We start from the raw sequence: 18,785 nt of genomic DNA, 5'->3' as shown, positions 1-18,785 counted from the left end.
ATTTTTTCTTTGAATTTAATTTTTGTTAGTTTGATTAATATGTGTCTTGGTGTGTTTCTCCTGGGGATTATCCTGTATGGGACTCTCTGTGCTTCCTGGACTTGGGTGGCTATTTCCTTTCCCATGTTAGGGAAGCTTTCGACTATTATCTGTTTGAATATTTCCTCAGAACCTTTTTCTCTTCTTCTTCTGGGACCCCTATAATTCGAATGTTGGTGCACTTAGTGTTGTCCCAGAAGTCTCTGAGACTGTCCTCAATTCTTTTCATTCTTTTTTCTTCATTCTGCTCCTCAGCAGTTATTTCCACCATTCTAAGTTCCAGCTCACTTATTCGTTCTTCTGCCTCAGTTATTCTGCTACTGATGTATTTTTCATTTCAGTTATTGTGTTGTTCATCTCTTTGTTTGTTCTTTATTTCTTCTAGGACTTTGTTAAACATTTCTTGTATTTTCGTGATCTGTGCCTCTATTCTATTTCCAAGATTTTGGATCATCTTTACTACCATTACTCTGAATTCTTTTTCTGGTAGGTTGCCTATTTCCTCTTCATGTATTTGGTCTTGTAGGTTTTTACCTTGCTTCTTCGTGTTTAACATATTTTTTCATCATCTCACTTTTTTTGATGGGTGGTACTGTTTCTTGTCTTACTGGTTGGCCTGAAGCTTCCAGCACCGGAGTTTGCAGGCAGTTGGTTAGATCCGGATCTTGGTACCAAGATGAGTACCTCTAGGAGACCTTACTCTGATTAATATTCCCTGGGGTTTGAGGTTCTCTGTTAGTCCAGTCGTTCGGACTCAGTGCTCCCACCACAGGAGTTCAGGCCAGCCCCCCAACCCATGAACCAAGATCCTGCAAGTTGCACAGTGTGGCAAAAAGAAAAAAAAAAAAGCAGAACAATAACAAAAAGTAAAAAACAAAATTAGAAAAGATACATTAGAAAAAAAAAAAATAAATGAAACAATCAGAAAGTAAAACAGAACCACAATAGTCCCCCCACAAAAAAATAAAGGGCCAGAAAAGGCCTTGGCTGTGGGGGGGAGGAGCTTAGATGGGGGTGGGGCTTAGGGGGCCAGGGTTTAGGTGGGGAGCAGGGTCTAGGCTCCAGAATCATGCGGCCAGTAAAGGTCCTGGGGGGGTTGGGAGCGGGGCTTAGGCTCAGCGTGGTGGGACGGGTCCCTGGAGTGCCTTTGGCCTCGGAGTGTGGTGGATGATGCCTGAGACCTCAGCAGGCTCGCCAGGGGCCGAGTGGGCAGGGGAAACACTAGCCACATTCCCCTCCTCTGATCCTCCAATTCCCAAGGGTCCCACCCTGTTGGCCTCTACTCTTCCTTTACCCTCCCTCCTATGTCCCCAGGACCTATGCGGCCAGAGGGCGCCTCAGAAGGCAGAGGGCCAGGCCTGGGGACCACAGCAGGATCCCTGGGGCCCAAATGGGCAGGGGAAATGCCAGCCACATTCCCCTCCAATCCCCCCCTAGGGTCTCTCCCTATCCCTGTTGATCTCCTTGCAGTGAGTGGGCCTCTCCAGGCGTCGGCACCTCTCCCCTGCCCCAGCCGCCCCTCAGGGGCGCTGCTCCCATCCCACCTCCACTTATCCTACCCCATTGCTCTCCCCCATGTCCTATCCAGTCATTCAGGGGTTCCTCCTGTCCCCTTGGGTGTCAAGGTCCCCCACCAGTGTCTGGTAGGTGCCCTAGTTGTGAGGAGACACGGACTCTGCATCCTCTTACTCCGCCATCTTGACTCCGCCCCCTCTGCTAAAAATGTCTCATTGTTTTCTTAACTGGTTCCTTTTTGTTCATTAACATAGTAAAGGTCTACTGAGTCCTAAATTTAAACAAACCAACCCTCACTCAACCATGTAGTCCCTTCAAAGCACCTTGGGGGCCCTTTCTTATAACTGCCAAAAGTGTTACAGTTTAACTTTTTCCTCAGTGCCTTGCTCTGTGCCATTGAAAAAGCTATTTTGAAAGTCATTAATGTGTTCTTTCTCTGTTAAAACCAGTAGTTTTTCCTCAGGCTCATAACTTGAGACCTCTATGCAACATTCATAACCATGCCTCCCACCTTTCTCACCAATCTCTCTTGTTTCCTACCATTTCCAAAGTCTGTCCTCAGCAGTATTCCTCTTCAAAAACTTTTTCCTTTGGGTATGTCAACTATTTATACAACTTAACTGTAGATGGATCCCAAATCCATCCTTCCCTCAAAGGACCAGATCTGTATTTCCAACTTCTTGGACTATTTTCAGATGCTCTGTAGGCAAATCCAGTTTAAAAAGTCAGAAGTTAATTCTGTCCATCTCCCCCACATCAATTCCTCCATCAGTGTACCTTACTAATGGCACTATCATCCTCACTCTCATTTAGGCTAGAGATCTTGATTTTCATGTCTAATGCCCTTGTTCTTTTCCTCACTCTACATAAATTTGTTAAATTCCACCCTGGGAATTTTTTTTATTCTGTATTCTGAATCCCACTGCCACCTCCCTAGTTCAGATCCTTTTTACATCCTGTTTCTACTATTATAAAAGCTTCCTTGATATTTCCAAACTGATTCTTCTATAATTTTTTATTACATCATTACCATTTCAATCTTCTTAAAGGACAACTTTGCATCACTGCTGTGGCCATAAATTTTTTTTTCAAAAACTCAAAAATTAAGTATTATTATATTAGCTTGATATGCTCCTCAACACATGCCTTGTTATCTTTCTATTCCCTGAACACATATGTTGCTTTTTCTTCACCCCTCTTTTTAAATTTTCCTTTCTTGTCAAACAACCTCTGCCCTTTAAAACTTTTTGGGAAAGCTACTTATCAATTAAAACGTTAGCTTTTTAATCAGTAACACTGGACTTCCCTGAACAAATATACTCTCTTCCTTCCATAAAATTGTTATGGAATCCACTGTATTCTATCTTGAATTTCATTTACTTATATGCTATGCTTGTTTATTCATATTAGACTGAAAATAATTTGCAGGTAAAAATGGCATCTTACGTAATTTTTACCCAGTACTTTCACTGACTATTCTCATTAGATACCAAATTTCATGCTGTTCAATCATTTATTGAATATTTATTATGAGCCAAGGCCATACAACTAATAAGTAACAGAACTTGAACAAAGCTCTAGTTCAAGAGTGTTGGCTTTACTAACACACTATAGAAAATGTCAGAAATCCCAAAGATGTCTAAAATGTTTAAAATAGTAAGATGTATTTTCTTCTGTACCCCAATAGCAATTTGAATACATCAGTATTACTATTTATTGGAATATTTTATGAATATTTCTTTACATTTCTATGTTCTTCCAATTGATTGTGGTTATTTGCATCTCTAGGACTTAGCACAATGCCTAGCACGTAATAAGCTATCAATAATTTCATTGCACATTCAGGAAGCAGAAAAGAATCTGAGTAATGATATTTATTAAAAGGGGATGCCTGAGAAATCAATCTAACAGAAGAAATCAACTGATCACTGATTGTCTTTTCTATCTCTTACTAGATAAAGCTTTCTCTGTTGAAATTGAGACATTGGCCTAGAAGTGATAGATTAAGTCCACAGAACTGGATACATCAATCAATGAAAAAAAATCAGCGGGAAAAACAAAGTCATGAGTGCAGTACTCCAGAGAATACCCAACACAAAACAGGATAATCAATGAAGTTTTCTATGTGCTCAGGTGATTTTAAACCATATATACACTAGTAGAAAATGGCGTATCTGTTGAGTGTCTACCATGTGCCAGGCACTGTGTTAGATGTTAGATAATGTACCAAATGGATAGTGTATAGGTAAATAATCAAAAGCAGATGATAATGTGATAGGCGTTGGTAATTCAGTTCAATAACTACCTGGGTAATTCAATTATAATTGAAACTATTCAAGTTCTGTCTGGCTTGTTCCTATAAGACAACATTAGAAATTTGATTTTGTTCATCACTGGATTGAAAAATATGGTACCATGGATTACCAAATGTATTTAAGTAATTAACTAGGTTCTGATGGTACCTATTCTTAATCAAAGGTAAAATTAGGGGAAAACTATCTTAAAAAGCTGTACACCACTTTATCAATTAATTAAACAAATAATTATTTAACATCTACTCTGTGCTATATAGAGAACTAAGTGTTGAGAATAATAAGCCACAATTCTTTGCAAGGTTCATGTAACCGCACGGAAGAAGCCAGACATATAAACAATGATAACATTAAGTAGTTTTTCTTATTAAAGACTGTCATGAAGTGGAGTCTTTCATATAATGCTGGTTTTGGAGGCCAATACCAGTATTTATGTGTTTACCTTTGTTATAAAACAAAAAAACTCTCTGTATTTTAATAAATCATATTTGTATTTTACTGACAACACTAAAAAAAAAAATCAATCCCATAAACTGCTAATTGATTATATGAATAAAAAAAAATCTATCTTCATTCCTTCCCCACATCAACACTCAGTGTGTCACACTTCTGTCCTCAAGCCAGATTGTCCTTTAAATAAATATTTCAGCCCAGAGTTTGCTCCTTCTGCCTAGGATGCTTCTCAAAAAATTTACAGAAAAGGTATCCACCTTCCAAACAACTACTGGGTTGGCCAAAAGGTTCGTTCGGTTTTTTCCGTAAGATGGTTCTAGTAGCACTTAGTTGTCTTTAACTTCATTCAAAACAATTTTGTTAGATTGTATGTGACAGCTGTCATATCAGTGTGCATTTTAAAAAAGACATCAAAATTGGTGGATTTTTGTGTAGCCATTTTAATATTGAAGACAGAAGAAAAAAGCAACTTTTTCAGCATATTATGCTGTATTATTTCAAGAAAGGTAAAAACGCAACCGAAATGCAAAAAAAGATTTGTGTAGTGTATGGAGAAGGTGCTGTGACTGACTGAACGTGTCAAAAGTGGTTTGCAAAGTTTCGTGCCTGAGATTTCTCGCTGGACAATGCTCCATGGTTGGGTAGACCAGTTGAAGTTGATAGTGCTCAAATCGAGAGATTAACTGAGAACAAGCAACTTTATGCCACGCAGGAGATAGCCGACATACTGAAAAATATCCAAATCAAGCGCTGAAAATCATTTGCACCAGCTTGGTTATGTTAATCACTTTGATGTTTGGGTTCTACGTAAGTTTAGCGAAAAAAACCTTCCCGACCTTATTTCCGCATGCGATTCTCTACTTAAACGTAATGAAAACGTTCCGTTTTTAAAACAAATTGTGATGAGTGATGAAAAGTGGATACTGTACAATAACGTGGCACAGAAGACATCATGGGGCAAGTGAAATGAACCACCACCAACCACACCAAAGGCCCGTCTTCAATCCAAAGAAGGTGATGTTGTGTATATGGTGGGATTGGAAGGGACTCATAATAGTCCTCTATTATAAGCTCCTTCCGGAAAACCCAGCGATTAATTCCAACAAGTACTGCTCCCAATTAGACCAAATGAAAGCAGCACTCGACAAAAAGCATCCAGAATTAGTCAACAGAAAATGCATAATCTTCCATTAGGATAACGCAAGACCGCATGTTTCTTTGATGACCAGGCAAAAACTGTTACAGCTTAGCTGGGAAGCTCTGATTCATCCGCCGTATTCACCAGACATTGCACCTTTGGATTTCCATTTATTTAGGTCTTTACAAAATTCTTAATGGAAAAAATTTCAATTCCCTGGAAGACTGTAAAAGGCACCTGGAACAGTTCTTTGCTCAAAAAGATAAAAAAGTTTTGGGAAGACGGAATTATGAAGTTGCCTGAAAAATGGCAGAAGATAGTGCAACAAAAGGGTGAATACGTTGTTCAATAAAGTTCTTGGTGAAAATGAAAAATGTGTCTTTTATTTTTACTTAAAAACCGAAGGCACTTTTTGGCCAACCCAATATCTCATGCAAGTTTTCTCAATTTCCAAACAATGTGATATCACACTCTAATATGTATGGTAATTTTTTGTTTGCTGTTGTCATTACCCACCCCCACCTTCTATTTCCCCTGAGCATAAGCCATTTGAGGATATCTTGTATGTTCTATAGGGTTTAGCATGCACAAAGTGCTGCGTAAATATTCACTGAGCTTAAATCCAGTTAAATTGATTGTGCTATAAGCAAAAACAATACTTTGACACTGTTTCTGAAATTTTAAAAAAATCAAACATTAATGGAAGAGTAAATTAATTTTATTGACTGATGAAAAACTAAAGTGATAAGAAGTACGAATAGTAAACAATAATCATTGAGTTGTGCTGGAATTCTATTTTTCTTCTTTTCACTTTAAGCCAAAAGGACATAAGATTATAAACCATTAGTGAGCTAATCATTTTAAGTTTCTTCAACAAAAACTGCATAGTTCAGCAGTTGCACAGCATTAAATATATACATTTTTGCAAAACCCTGAAAGTTTTAATTTTTGTGTTGACCTCAAAGGCTAATGGAATCACCTACACTGGTCGGATTCAGAGTTTCTTTTCCCTTTTCTGCCACCCTGTAAAGAAAAATAGGGTCAATTATTTAGGAAATAACATTTTGGGGGCATTTTCTTTTCAAGAATAAATGAGATCAAAGGCATTTTTGACTATGAAAAGGAAGGAACTTCTTTTCTGAGTTTGTTGCAAATTTGAATGAACATACCACTAAATTATTTATACGTATTTTAAATAGCAATAACCGTTGTTATTTTTACAAACGGTTAAAGTAGGTTGTAGAAAACAGTTATCTATTTGAACTAGTCTGGACTTAGTCTGATCACCAGTACCTTATTTTTTAGAGCTCATTTGCATTGTCCCAGATTTTTTTTTTAAATAAAAATTTTGATCAGGACTTCCCTGGTGGCGCAGTGGTTAAGAATCCGCCTGCCAATGCAGGGTTCGATCCCTGGTCTGGGAAGATCCCACGTGCTGCAGAGCAACTAAGCCCGCGAGCCACAACTTCTGAACCTGTGCTCTAGAGCCTGCGAGCCACACCACTGAGCCGGCACGCCACAACTACTGAAGCCTGCGTGCCTTAGAGCCCGCGCGCCGCAACTACTGAGCCCACACGCCACAACTACTGAAGCCCGCGTGCTCAAGGGCCTGTGTGCCACAACTACTGAGCCTTCGTGCTGCAACTACTGAAGCCCGCGCGACTAGAACCCATGCTCCACAACAAGAGAAGCCACTGCAATGAGAAGTCTGTGCACCACAATGAAGAGTAGCCCCTGCTCGCTGCAACTAGAGAAAGCCCACGCGGAGCAACGAAGACCCAATGCAGCCAAAAAAAAAAAAAATTGATCAAAATAGACAATTTGCTCCATATGATCAGCAAATTTGGTGATTCACTTCATTACCCTTTTGGGTAATTCAATTTCTAATTCAAGTTCTATATAGTTTTGTTCATATAAGACAGCATTAGAAATCTGATTTTGTTCATCAGTGGGTTGAAAAGAAGATTATACTTTTCATATTTGCTCAGTGACATATATAAATCTGTATTTAATTTCCTCCAAATGAAATGTAATCAATGGTATTTGACTTGAGCCAAAGAAAGAGAAAGGTGGCTTAAAAGACAGGAAGTATTGTTCATTAATTACTTTTAACTACATTTTCTACCTTACTCTGATTCAAAAAGCAAATAATCATTTAAAAAATATGGAAAGCACAAAGGTACAAAAAAATTTAATCATCCATAACTATTCTACCCTCCATTTTAACCATAAATAATGGTTTGATGTATTTATAATACTTTTATAATTTTTCTACATTTTTATAAACTATGGCAATGATACTCAAACTTGGTTAATTACTAGAATCATCTAAGTAGTAATATTTTAAAAATTCTGATGTCTAGACTTTGTCCCAGCCTATTTACTTATGATAATTAGTAGTGGGCTGAACAATCAAACAGTTCACAAGAAATTCTGATGATCAGCCAAGTTTGGGAACTACCTGTCTGTGAAAGCACATTTTTTAGAGTGGTGGTTATATCAAGGGCACATGGGACCCAGACCCATTTAATAATGTTGGCAGCTTCTCTTTGTTTGTTTCACCCTTTTTCTGCCCATAACCTCCCTCTTGGTGTTCAAAAACATGTCCACAACCAACCTTCTTTAAAAAAAAAAAAAATCAAGTATGAGAATGCTGTTAATTCAGTCCTGACCAAATAAAAGTTTTTCAAAGATTCATTCAGAGAAAAAAAAGTATGAACAGGTTATATGAAACTTGAGATGTATAATGACAGGTGTTAAAAATAAGATGTATTTCCTGATAGCAGGGAAATAAAAAATTTACTAAAAAACTTTCTACATGGTAGATACCCACTATACAGAGGTACCAATATTATATAGCTTAAAACTCTTACCTTTCTTCTAAACAAGAGTTTTAAAAAAAATAATAATAATTCAAAGATCCTTTTCAAAGCTTCCCAGGCAAAGGGAATCTTCCTTCCTGGATTGATGACATGTCAAAGCTGGAGCTAAACAACTTTTATGTTCTCTAGGCCACCAGTGGTGGCTTTCAAACTTTTAAACTATGACCCCACATCAATTAACTCATTTTATATCATGACATAGACACACATACATATGCATATACAAATATATGTGTGTTTGTGTATATTCACACATATACATATACACATATATTGAAACAAAGCCCTGATATTGTTTACTGCTTCACCCAGAAAAAAATGCCAAATGCCATCTTGTAAATGCAGAAGAAATGACAGAATTAGAAAAATCACTATTTTGCAACTACCAAAATAATAACTGATACAAATATCATTAATCTGGATGCTAAAATCATTGCGTAAAAAGGATATTCACACAATCTCAAAATATAACTTCACATATTATTTATTAATTACAAAGGGGGAAAGATATCTTTACAATGAAGATATCTAGGAGAGATTGCTGTACCCAAGTGATCAAACTTATTATATAATGGGATAAATGTCATTATGTACCTTCCCTCGATATGATTCACTGGCACATATCTCACATCATCTATGTAGTACTGAAGGTCTTTTTGAGTTACTTAAGTTATTGCTGTATATACCAATATCTAGAATAAACATTTTCTACGATGTAAATTATATAACCAATAATAACAAAATTATCAATATGTTTGGTGAATAAATTTTGGACTAAGAATAAAATAGTACATTTATTCTCACATGTATATACCTATTCCAAATGTATTATTTGTGATGAAAACACTTTCATAATTATAAAAGCATACCTGATATTTGGCTAATTCTGCTTGTAATACTTTCACTTTAGATCTTTCTTGTTCTAACGCAGCATGAAGTGAAGTTACCTATAACCAAATATTCAATAAAAAAAGACTTTTTTTGGTCTTTTTTGGTAAATATTCTTGTTATTCACAATGATGATTTTTGACTATGAGATTAATGAGCATTAGAAGAGAACCTCTATCCTCACAAACAATTTCAATTAGCCATTTTATTCAGCTGTATATTAAAGATACGTAGGGCAAGCTCACTGTTCTAAGACAAGACCAAAGACTAAGGATGGGAAGGGGAGAAAATCAAGTCCATGAACAGGATAAGTTCTGTCTGTCCTTTCTATCTCTATATTCAGCCCACACCAACTAAAATACAACCTTATCTTCCCCTATTCTTTAGGACATACATACCTCCCTCAGTTCAGTAAACAGAATTTTCAATCATTTGTTATTACATAATAATAATGAAGTATGGTTTGCAGTATTGATGGGCTGTGTTTTTGTTTAGTCAAGTTTCATAATTCAGGACTAAAGAACAGCTTAATATAACCAGTCCTATATATAGTTTTTCTTACCTGTATCGTTAGCTCATTCTTGATACTTTGTGATTCATCAACTTGCAGAAGTATTTCTGCTTTATCTTTCACTGACAAAAAGGAAAAACAGCAGTATAATCTTTTCAATCACTCAAATACTTTAACAATACTTTTAGTGAACCAAGACAGCAATGCAGTCAGGCAAAGATGAATTGTCCTCATACTTAATGTATTCCTTGACCCTATATATACCTCTTTATTTTCACTGGTAAATTCTGATCATTATTATCACCACAGCAGCTTTTATTGGAAATTCTACATTTCTGTGGTGTTAAAATATTAATTGTACAGATATGACAAAAGATTAATTTTTTCCATTTATACTAAAAAGGACAAGGACAGAGAAAATAAAATATTTCACATAGGGAAAAAAACTTTAAAATGCCTCGACTAATCTTAAAGCAAGATTTTAAAAACAATGTAGAGTGTTTTTGTTTGTTTTGTTTTGTTAAATTGTCAAGGTGTGCATATCATAAGGCCCACAAGAATTATTTTTATATGACTTTTCATACCATTAAAGCACTATCAAATAAGTGTTAGCTCATATGAGCACAGTTAATCATATAACATCTGTGGTATCAGAACTGTTGTCTAGAGGTTTTTCCCTCTTTGGGGAAGCAAGAGATCTGTTCTTTGGCCTCTGTGTTCCCTAAGCTTTAAAAATTTCCACATGGCTGACAATTTACTTAATCTATGGTAAAGGCTAATGCATGAAAAACTAATTCTTCAACTTTGAAAAGCTAGGAGAGACTGAAGAGGTAAAACTAATAAAATGAGTAAAGGAGGAAATGTTCAAATATACGAGTACTGATATCACCACAGCTCCACCAATATAACTCTGTCATTCAAATTTATTTTTCATAGTTTAATATGATATGCACTAAGGTGAGATGCTGTGTCAAGAAACAAATCACAGTCCCTTAAGAATCAACTTGGGAACTTTTACAAATTATACTTTCTACTCCTCCATCCTCAGAATTAAACGCACTCACTGAGAACTAGTGATTTTTAACAATTATGTAATATTTTAACTACAGTCAATTTTCCTATAATGCTGTTCTGTGTTTCAAAGAGATTGATACATCGGGGAACAACATGAACATAACATGAATTGTGTACTTAATGCTTAAGCACAATTTCATGAACAAATAAAACCGCACCCATGTACACACCTCAAATATCTACCCGCTATTTCAGTGCACTGTGTCAAGAACCACACCAACTTTGCATCCTTCCATCACTTAACAGTAACACACACAAGCTGCAAACCTTCTGAAACCTACTTCTACAGCAAACTTTAGGTTGTCTTCAAAGTAAAGTGCCATATTTATTACAGTATTTATGTGTTCAACCATTTTAACATGTATAAAACTGTTACTGTTTTTATTAGGTTCCTTTTTTTTTAATGTGTCACTGATGAAATTTTTGAGTATTGTATGCTCCTAACTCCATTTTCCCCATAAACTTTGTGGTTTTAACTGTATGATTTTATAGAGATGAGTGATTTTTAGGAACACATGTTGTACTGTAACATAACTGACTGTATTTGCATTTATATTATAAATGTTAGAGTTTGTAAACTCTAACGTACTGTATTTTTCATGTCATGGTCCTCTATAAAATTGTTCTACTTGGACTACTTATAGTACGGAGTATGGACACTGATATTATTTACTGGTAGCCATTTTTAATCTACTTTTAAAAATTTATTTATTTTATTTATTTATTTTTGGCTGTGTTGGGTCTTCGTTGCTGCGCGCGGGCTTTCTCTAGTTGCGGCGAGCGGGGGCTACTCTTCGTTGCGGTGCGCGGGCTTCTCACTGCAGTGGCTTCTCTGTTGCAGAGCACGGGCTCTAGGCACACGGGCTTCAGTAGTTATGGCACCCGGGCTCAGCAGTTGTGGCTCGTGGGCTCTAGACCACAGGCTCAGTAATTGTGGTGCACGGGATTAGTTGCTCCATGGCATGTGGGATTTTCCTGGACCAGGGATCGAACCTGTGTCCCCTGCATTGGCAGGCGGATTCTTAACCACTGTGCCACCAGGTAAGTCCCTTTAATCTATTTTTGAGAGTAAGTTTTTATCAGTTAATTTTCTCACTTTTCACAAATGTTTCCTTAAGGAATATTACTTTATTTTTAGGTATTTAAAAATCATACATCCAATGTTCAATGATACCCTTACTTTCTTCAATTAGAAATATATCTTGTAAACAATTATTTTCATAATTTTATTCATTAAATGATCCACATGGAGCTCAGTGACATGCATATCTAAATTAACCTCAGGATATTGATATCTAATTGTTCAAATAATGCCTTTTCCCATTATTATTTAACTTCTATTTTATCACAGTTAAGCTTGTAACAGTTAAGTTATATTATAAAAATCGTAAAATTATAAAAAATGTTTGACTCTACTTCAAGACTATATATTCTGTTCAGCTGGACATGATTTCTGGTTTTTGATAACTGTTATTTAATAGTTTAAATATTTGGTTGGACAATTCCGCTCCCAGTATCTTCATATTTGAAACAATTTGGGGTATCTTGTTTACTTATCCTTTAAGGTGAGCTTCATAACTTCTCAAGTGCTGTACAGTACTCACAGGAGCTATATTTGGGATTTCATTAACATTTGTTAACAAGGGAAATTGTTTATTACACTTAATTTTGTCTATTCAGAAGACTTTCTCATCTATTCATGTCGTTCTCTATGCCTCTTTTATGGTTCATTTTCTTTTGCAAATTTAATACACGCTTCCCTTTCTGTTATTAATGGAAAATTTTCAGAGAGCTTTCAAGGTTAGCGTCACTAGGTATTCACATTCAGGAATGCAACTGATTTGGGGGGTTTCATATAACATCAACTTTACTAATGTTATTATCTCTAACCTTTTTTGATTGATTTCCTTGGCTTCCTGCTGGTAATCTACTGCCAAAAGTTTAGAGTGGCAGCAAAAGTATGAAGAGTCGGGGTGGGGAGTGGGAGGGGTAGAAGGAAAACCTAAAATCATGACAGGCCTTCTCCTCTAATAATTAATAAACAGAATCTTAAGCAAATGTTTTCTTGTTTTCCCTCTAAATATACTCCAATAATTTATAAGAATTGAAATTTCAAGAGTTTCTTAGCTGAATAGTTGTAAACTTGTGTAATACTAAGGTGCTGCAAAAGAAACTGTAATAATAAAATTATCAACAATAATCCAGTTTGTATCCTTTTGGGAAACCTTTTTATTTTGTTGAATTAATAAATCATATATCTTGAAAAGTTATCTTCAAATATTTTTAAGATTAACTTTTAATTCTAAAAACACAGAAATCACTTACTTTCACCTTCCTGAAGCATTTTCAATAACTGTGCATTTCTTGCCTTTACTTCTTTATACTTTGCCTAATAATCAAGGAAAAAAGATTTAATTTTTAAAAAGTAAATGATATAATTAATGATTTACTACCAATTTATGGAGCTATGAATTCTAGGCTTGCTCAAAGACATAAATTACTTCTGAAAGAAAAAAGATGGAGGAAAATGTATTCACAACTGTCTACTACTTAATTAAATCCCTCGTATAATAATACAAATCAATATTATAGATGACTGTATTTAAGAAGAGTAGAATAAAAGTGGAAAAAACTCAGAATAAAACTAAATTTTCCTGAAGAGTCTTTCTCTTTTCTTCCTCAAATAAAATCCTTACACAATTCAAAATAATTATATGAAAACAAAAAGAAAAATGATTCATAGTTCTATACCAGTACTATACTAGAACTCTCTGTATCTGTTCTTCATCTGCCACTGTCCAATATGTGGCTACTAACTACTGGAAACGTGGTCAGTGTTACTGAGAAAATGACTTTCAACTGTCTTTAGTTTTATTTAATTACAATTTTTATTTTATTTAATTTTTATATATAAAAATTAAGAATTTTACTTTTATGTATTTAAAACCCATGTAGTGTATTAATTTTACACCACGTGTAGTAGTTACTGTACAGCACAGTTTTATATTTGCTCAGTTAAGGCTTTACTAATCTTTTGTTATTTCATTAACTAAATATTTTTAAAGTAATTTTTGAATTACTTTACTTACATTTTGGCTGAAATGAATTAGTAATTTACTGAAATATCTTTCAATTATTTTTCAACTTTAAAAAAATGGCTTAGCTTCTTTTCAAACTACATGAATGACACAATTATACATTATAAACAATTTTGGAATTGTGTTCCCACATTAACATCCATATTCCAGGGAAGTTTTCCCCTACACTACTCTTATTCAACGTGTCTTATAGCACACACTGAAGTATTTATAAATATTTAATATATTAGTACATTAGAGAAAACAATATATTTAGTAACTATAGAAATACAAGAGGTCAGGGAAAGAAAACAGATCAATATAAGAAACTTGTCATTTCTTCTCTCAACATGTACACAGATATGTACAGAAGTTACCAGATTCAAAAATCTTTCTTGTAAAACAAATTTGATGTATTTTAAATTAAGTCCAATAGATGACTTTTACTAAATACTCTGTCCAGTAAATTGCTGAGGATAAATCAATAATGTTACTGAGTAATACTGAAGACAATACACTGAATGGAAGAAGTAAACATAAAAGGGAGTAGGACTTTTGAGAAGCTAAGTAATGAAAGAGGGAGATAAGTCAGATGGAAACATAAAAATATGAAGGGGAAAAATAAATACAGTCAACTACAACTATACTCACTATGAATATAGAAATATATCTACTGGGAATATAAAACTGTATCCACTATGAAATTCTCACTCTCAGGGTTTCAGTCAATGTTAATAGCTCATCAAACTCTATCTTTAGCTCAAGCCTTTTCTCCAAGGTTCAGATCAGTGTATATGGAAGCATGTCTTTAGTTAGTCTTCAAGATCTAAAGCCAGCTCATAAGGCAAAAATTGCAAATGAACAAAATTACCCCTGAATATTCTTTATACTGCGATAAAAATAACATATATAGTTTTGCATTTACAATACTGAACAGTAAATGTATCTATGAAAACATAAGACTATAAAATCCTAGTACTGTGCAATTTATAATAAAGAACATATGAAATATACAGTGCCCTCATTATATTTTTAACTTCATGAAAAAGAGAACACAAAGTTAAACGCACATATGGTGTGACTCCAATGTGTCCAACACAGATGTTCAACATCCTGAACATCTATGCCTGCATCCACAGCCATTTCAAACTCAACATGTCCAAAACGAGATCTATTAGTTCCGTTTCCCCAAACCAGTTCAAAATGTGTTCTTCCTCTTACACTCAGTACCTGTTAATTTTGTTACCAGACAGTCTTCACTCCAGGCCTCAGCTATGTGCATTATCTTCCACAAGACAATTCTCATGTCACTTCCCTTCTAAAACCTTCACTGCCCTCTCCTTGTCTAAAATGCAAATGCCTTCAAATACTGACCTCAACTAACACCCCCAATCTCACCTTCTACAACTTTCCATTTCTCTAAACGTCAGTAACAATGCATTTCCTACCACTCTCGTGCCTTGTATGCACTGTTCTATCTGGAAAAACTATCTTTTTTTTGGTGAAACCTTTACCAATTTTCAGTAGCAGCAATGGATTCATTTCTGTTTCTGGGCTTCTGGAGCACTCTGTCAGATCTCAATCACAAATTCTACATTGTACTGCAATTACTTATATGATTATCTTCTCCATTAGACTATGAGCTTCTTACTAACTCATCTTTGTATTCACTGTGCCTAACACATGGTAAGTGCTCAAAAAAAGCAAAAGAAAATATAAATGACAAAGAAAAAGCTAAGGCAGAATTGGGTGCAGTTCAAAAAGGTTTTTAACAGGGATAATTCTTAAAGGCATGAGTAGACGAGGAAGGGAAATGTAAGAACCAGCAGGGCTGGAACTTGACTTTTTTTCACTATTACATACACAGGGTCCAGAAAAGCACCTGGCCTATTACAGGCATTCAACAAATAATTGTTGAGTGAATAAATATTAGTTCAAAAAGAGAATGATACTTGAGATGAATAAGAGATTTTTTTAAAAGCCTAAGAAAGGAGGAGAGTCATAGGTTTGTGGTTTAAAAAAAATTGTATAAATGACAAGTGTTGGCAAGGATGTGAAGAAATTGGTACCCTTGTTCATTGCTGGTGGAAATGTAACATGCTGCAGCTGCTATGGAAAACAGTTTGATGGTTCCTTAAAAAGTTAAACATAGAATTACCATATGATCCAGAAATTCCACTCTTAGGTATATACCAAAAGAATTGAAAGCAGGGACTCAGATACTTTTATACCACTGTTCATAGCTGTATTATTCACAATAGCCAAAAGGTGGAAACAGTGCAAGTGTCCATCAACAGACGAATAAACAAAAAAATATGGTATATGCATACAGTGGAGTATTATTCAACCATAAAAAGGAATTAAGTTCTGATACGTGCTACAACATGGATATGCATGCTGAAAACATGCCAAGTGAAATAAGGCAGACACAAAAGGACAAATATCATATGATTTCACTTATAGGAAGTACCTAGAATAGGCAAATTCACAGAGATTAGAGGTTATCAAGGATTGCAGTAGAAGGGGAAATAGGGAGTTTAATGGGTACAGAGTTTCTGTTTGGGATGATGAAAAAGTTCTGGAAATAGACAGTGGTGATGGTTACACAACACTGAGAAAGTACTTAATGCCACTGAATTGTACATTTAAAAATGGTTAAAATGGCAAATTTAATGTTATATGTATTTTACTATAATAAAAATATACTATCATTCAGATTATATATAATTAATGAGTTAAAAAAACCTAAATAGCAGAAATATTATTTCTATCAATCAAATATTAAACATATTTCAATATAATAAAAACAGAAAATGTACAAATTTATAGAATTATTTTAGTTTACAACAGTAAATATATACAAACCTCCCACTGAGTGATCACATTTTTCAGCTTCTGGATTTCAGCATCTTTTCTTTCAAGTTCCAACTTTAGTCTTTCAATTCTTCCATCTTTTAGAACTACTTCCTAAAGGGGGAAAACACCATTTTAGAACTAAGACAGTTCTGCCAATTCTGATTTACAATATCCTTTTTGAAAGGTTTAAGAGGAAAAAAAAGTCCCAATTTTAATTCATTTTCTAAAGCAACCTAAACTGTTGACTACATTTCCACTTGTACTCAATTTTATAAATGTAATTATGTACAGTACAAGCAAATAAGATATTTATGCCTAATCTCAAACTACAAACATAACCTAGAACAATATCAGGGCTTTGAAATGATATTTCCATCCTGGAATAAACATACTAAAGTGGTCTCTGACAAGTTGTTATTAGTCTATCTTAAAAACCTAAAAGAATTGAAAACTTATGAGAAAAATACAAAATAAATAATACAAAAAACCAAAAATAGCTTTTCTCTATATTAGCAATTAACACATAGAAGATATAACTAGAAAAAACATTTTCTCCGGACAGCAATAAAAAATATCCCTAAGAATAAAATTCAGTAATTTTCAGGATCAATAAATGATAAAATACTGAAAAGGACAGAACAAAGCATGGTTTTAGATAGGAAAACTAAGTATTACTAAATATTAATTTGTACATTCAATAAGATTTCAATAGAAATTTCAATAGAGTTTTTGTTCTTTGGAACTTAGCGAGATAGTCAAAACTTCACCTGGGAGAATACAGGATAGAAACAAAAAGTTAATGCAGTAGAATTTGCCTACCAGATAGTTATATATTATACAGCAAAAATAATTAAAACAGCATGTCATGGCACCTATGTTGACACAGCAATGTAACAGAAAAGAAAGTCCAGAAAGAGATTTAAAACACAAGAATTTATTATAATATAACTATGGTATTTTAAAGAAGTGAGAAAAGGCTGAATTACAGAATAATGGTAGTATATAGGACAAATGGCTAACTGGAAAAATCAAGTTAAATGCCTGCCATCTTGTAACATACACCAAAATAAATAAATTTAAATGCAAAAAGATCAACCCAAAGTCATACTTTTCATAAGAATATATATTGGTTCTCTTTATCTAATGAGTAATGTGGCAACAATTTTATTCCAAAAATACTCACTGAGCACCTATGCTGGGTGCTGGGTGTACAATGGTGAACAGAACTGAAAAGATTCTTGCCCTCATGGGACTTGTCTGGTGGAGGAGGCAGATATTACATAAAGAAATGCTGCAATTAGAAACCAAGGTTTAAGCAGTGACGAAAAGAAACACAGGGCTATAAAGGGAATAATGTGGATTATTCCTTGGTGGATCAGGGAAGCTCTGAGGCCACGACCCTTAAGATGAACCTTGAGTGATTGGGTAGGAATTGGCTAAGTAAAAAGTGGAGGGAGATAAGAGCTTTCCAGGTAGAAAGAACAGTATGTATAAAGGCCCTGAGGCAGAAAAGAGCCTAGAGAATTTGAAGGATAGTAAAGAGGCAAGCATGGTTGGAGCTTAGTGAAGAAGATGATAGTATAAGATGATTTCGGAAGAAAAAATTTAGATCAAAATTAGAAATATACATACTATTATAATGGCCCCAAAATCTCATTTCCAGAAATTTATCTTAAATAGATAAGCGAGGGGGGAGTAACTATGAAAGTGTTCACTGCAGTTAAAACAAAAAATTGGACATCAATTTAAATGCCCAACAATAAGGATATAGGCTAAATATATGACACATTTACAAAACTGAAAACTCTGAAATCACTAAAAATGATGATACAGAACCATAAAACACATCTGTATGATCCCAAAACTGTAATACTATATACAAAGAAAAAATCCTGGAAGGACATACACCAACATTTTAATAACTCTCTTAGAATTATTATGGAAGATTTCACTTTACTGTTTAAAAATTTCCTTTCATCAAAATTGTTTTATACTGAGTATATATCATTGAATAATATAAAACAGTATTTTAATTTAAAA

At 34.6% G+C, this 18,785-nt stretch overlaps 1 protein-coding gene across 1 annotated transcript in view; it reads right to left on the bottom strand.

The window, feature by feature from the left end:
* Nucleotides 1–6,187: 6,187 nt before the first annotated feature.
* GKAP1 (G kinase anchoring protein 1) overlaps nt 6,188–18,785 on the bottom strand; it is a 79,849-nt gene continuing 67,251 nt past the window's right edge. The window contains exons 9-13 of the mRNA XM_059926322.1: nt 16,755–16,856; nt 13,138–13,201; nt 9,790–9,860; nt 9,209–9,286; nt 6,188–6,480 (exon numbers count right to left, since the gene is read on the bottom strand). Of these exons, the coding sequence (XP_059782305.1) occupies nt 6,433–6,480; nt 9,209–9,286; nt 9,790–9,860; nt 13,138–13,201; nt 16,755–16,856 (363 nt within the window). The 3' untranslated portion in view covers nt 6,188–6,432. The remainder of the gene's footprint in view (nt 6,481–9,208; nt 9,287–9,789; nt 9,861–13,137; nt 13,202–16,754; nt 16,857–18,785) is intronic.

This window comes from Balaenoptera ricei, chromosome 6, assembly GCF_028023285.1.
Source record: "Balaenoptera ricei isolate mBalRic1 chromosome 6, mBalRic1.hap2, whole genome shotgun sequence".
Lineage (NCBI taxonomy): Eukaryota > Metazoa > Chordata > Mammalia > Artiodactyla > Balaenopteridae > Balaenoptera > Balaenoptera ricei.
The sequence above is the reverse complement of the archived record's forward strand: the minus strand, read 5'-3'. Positions and strand labels throughout refer to the sequence as shown.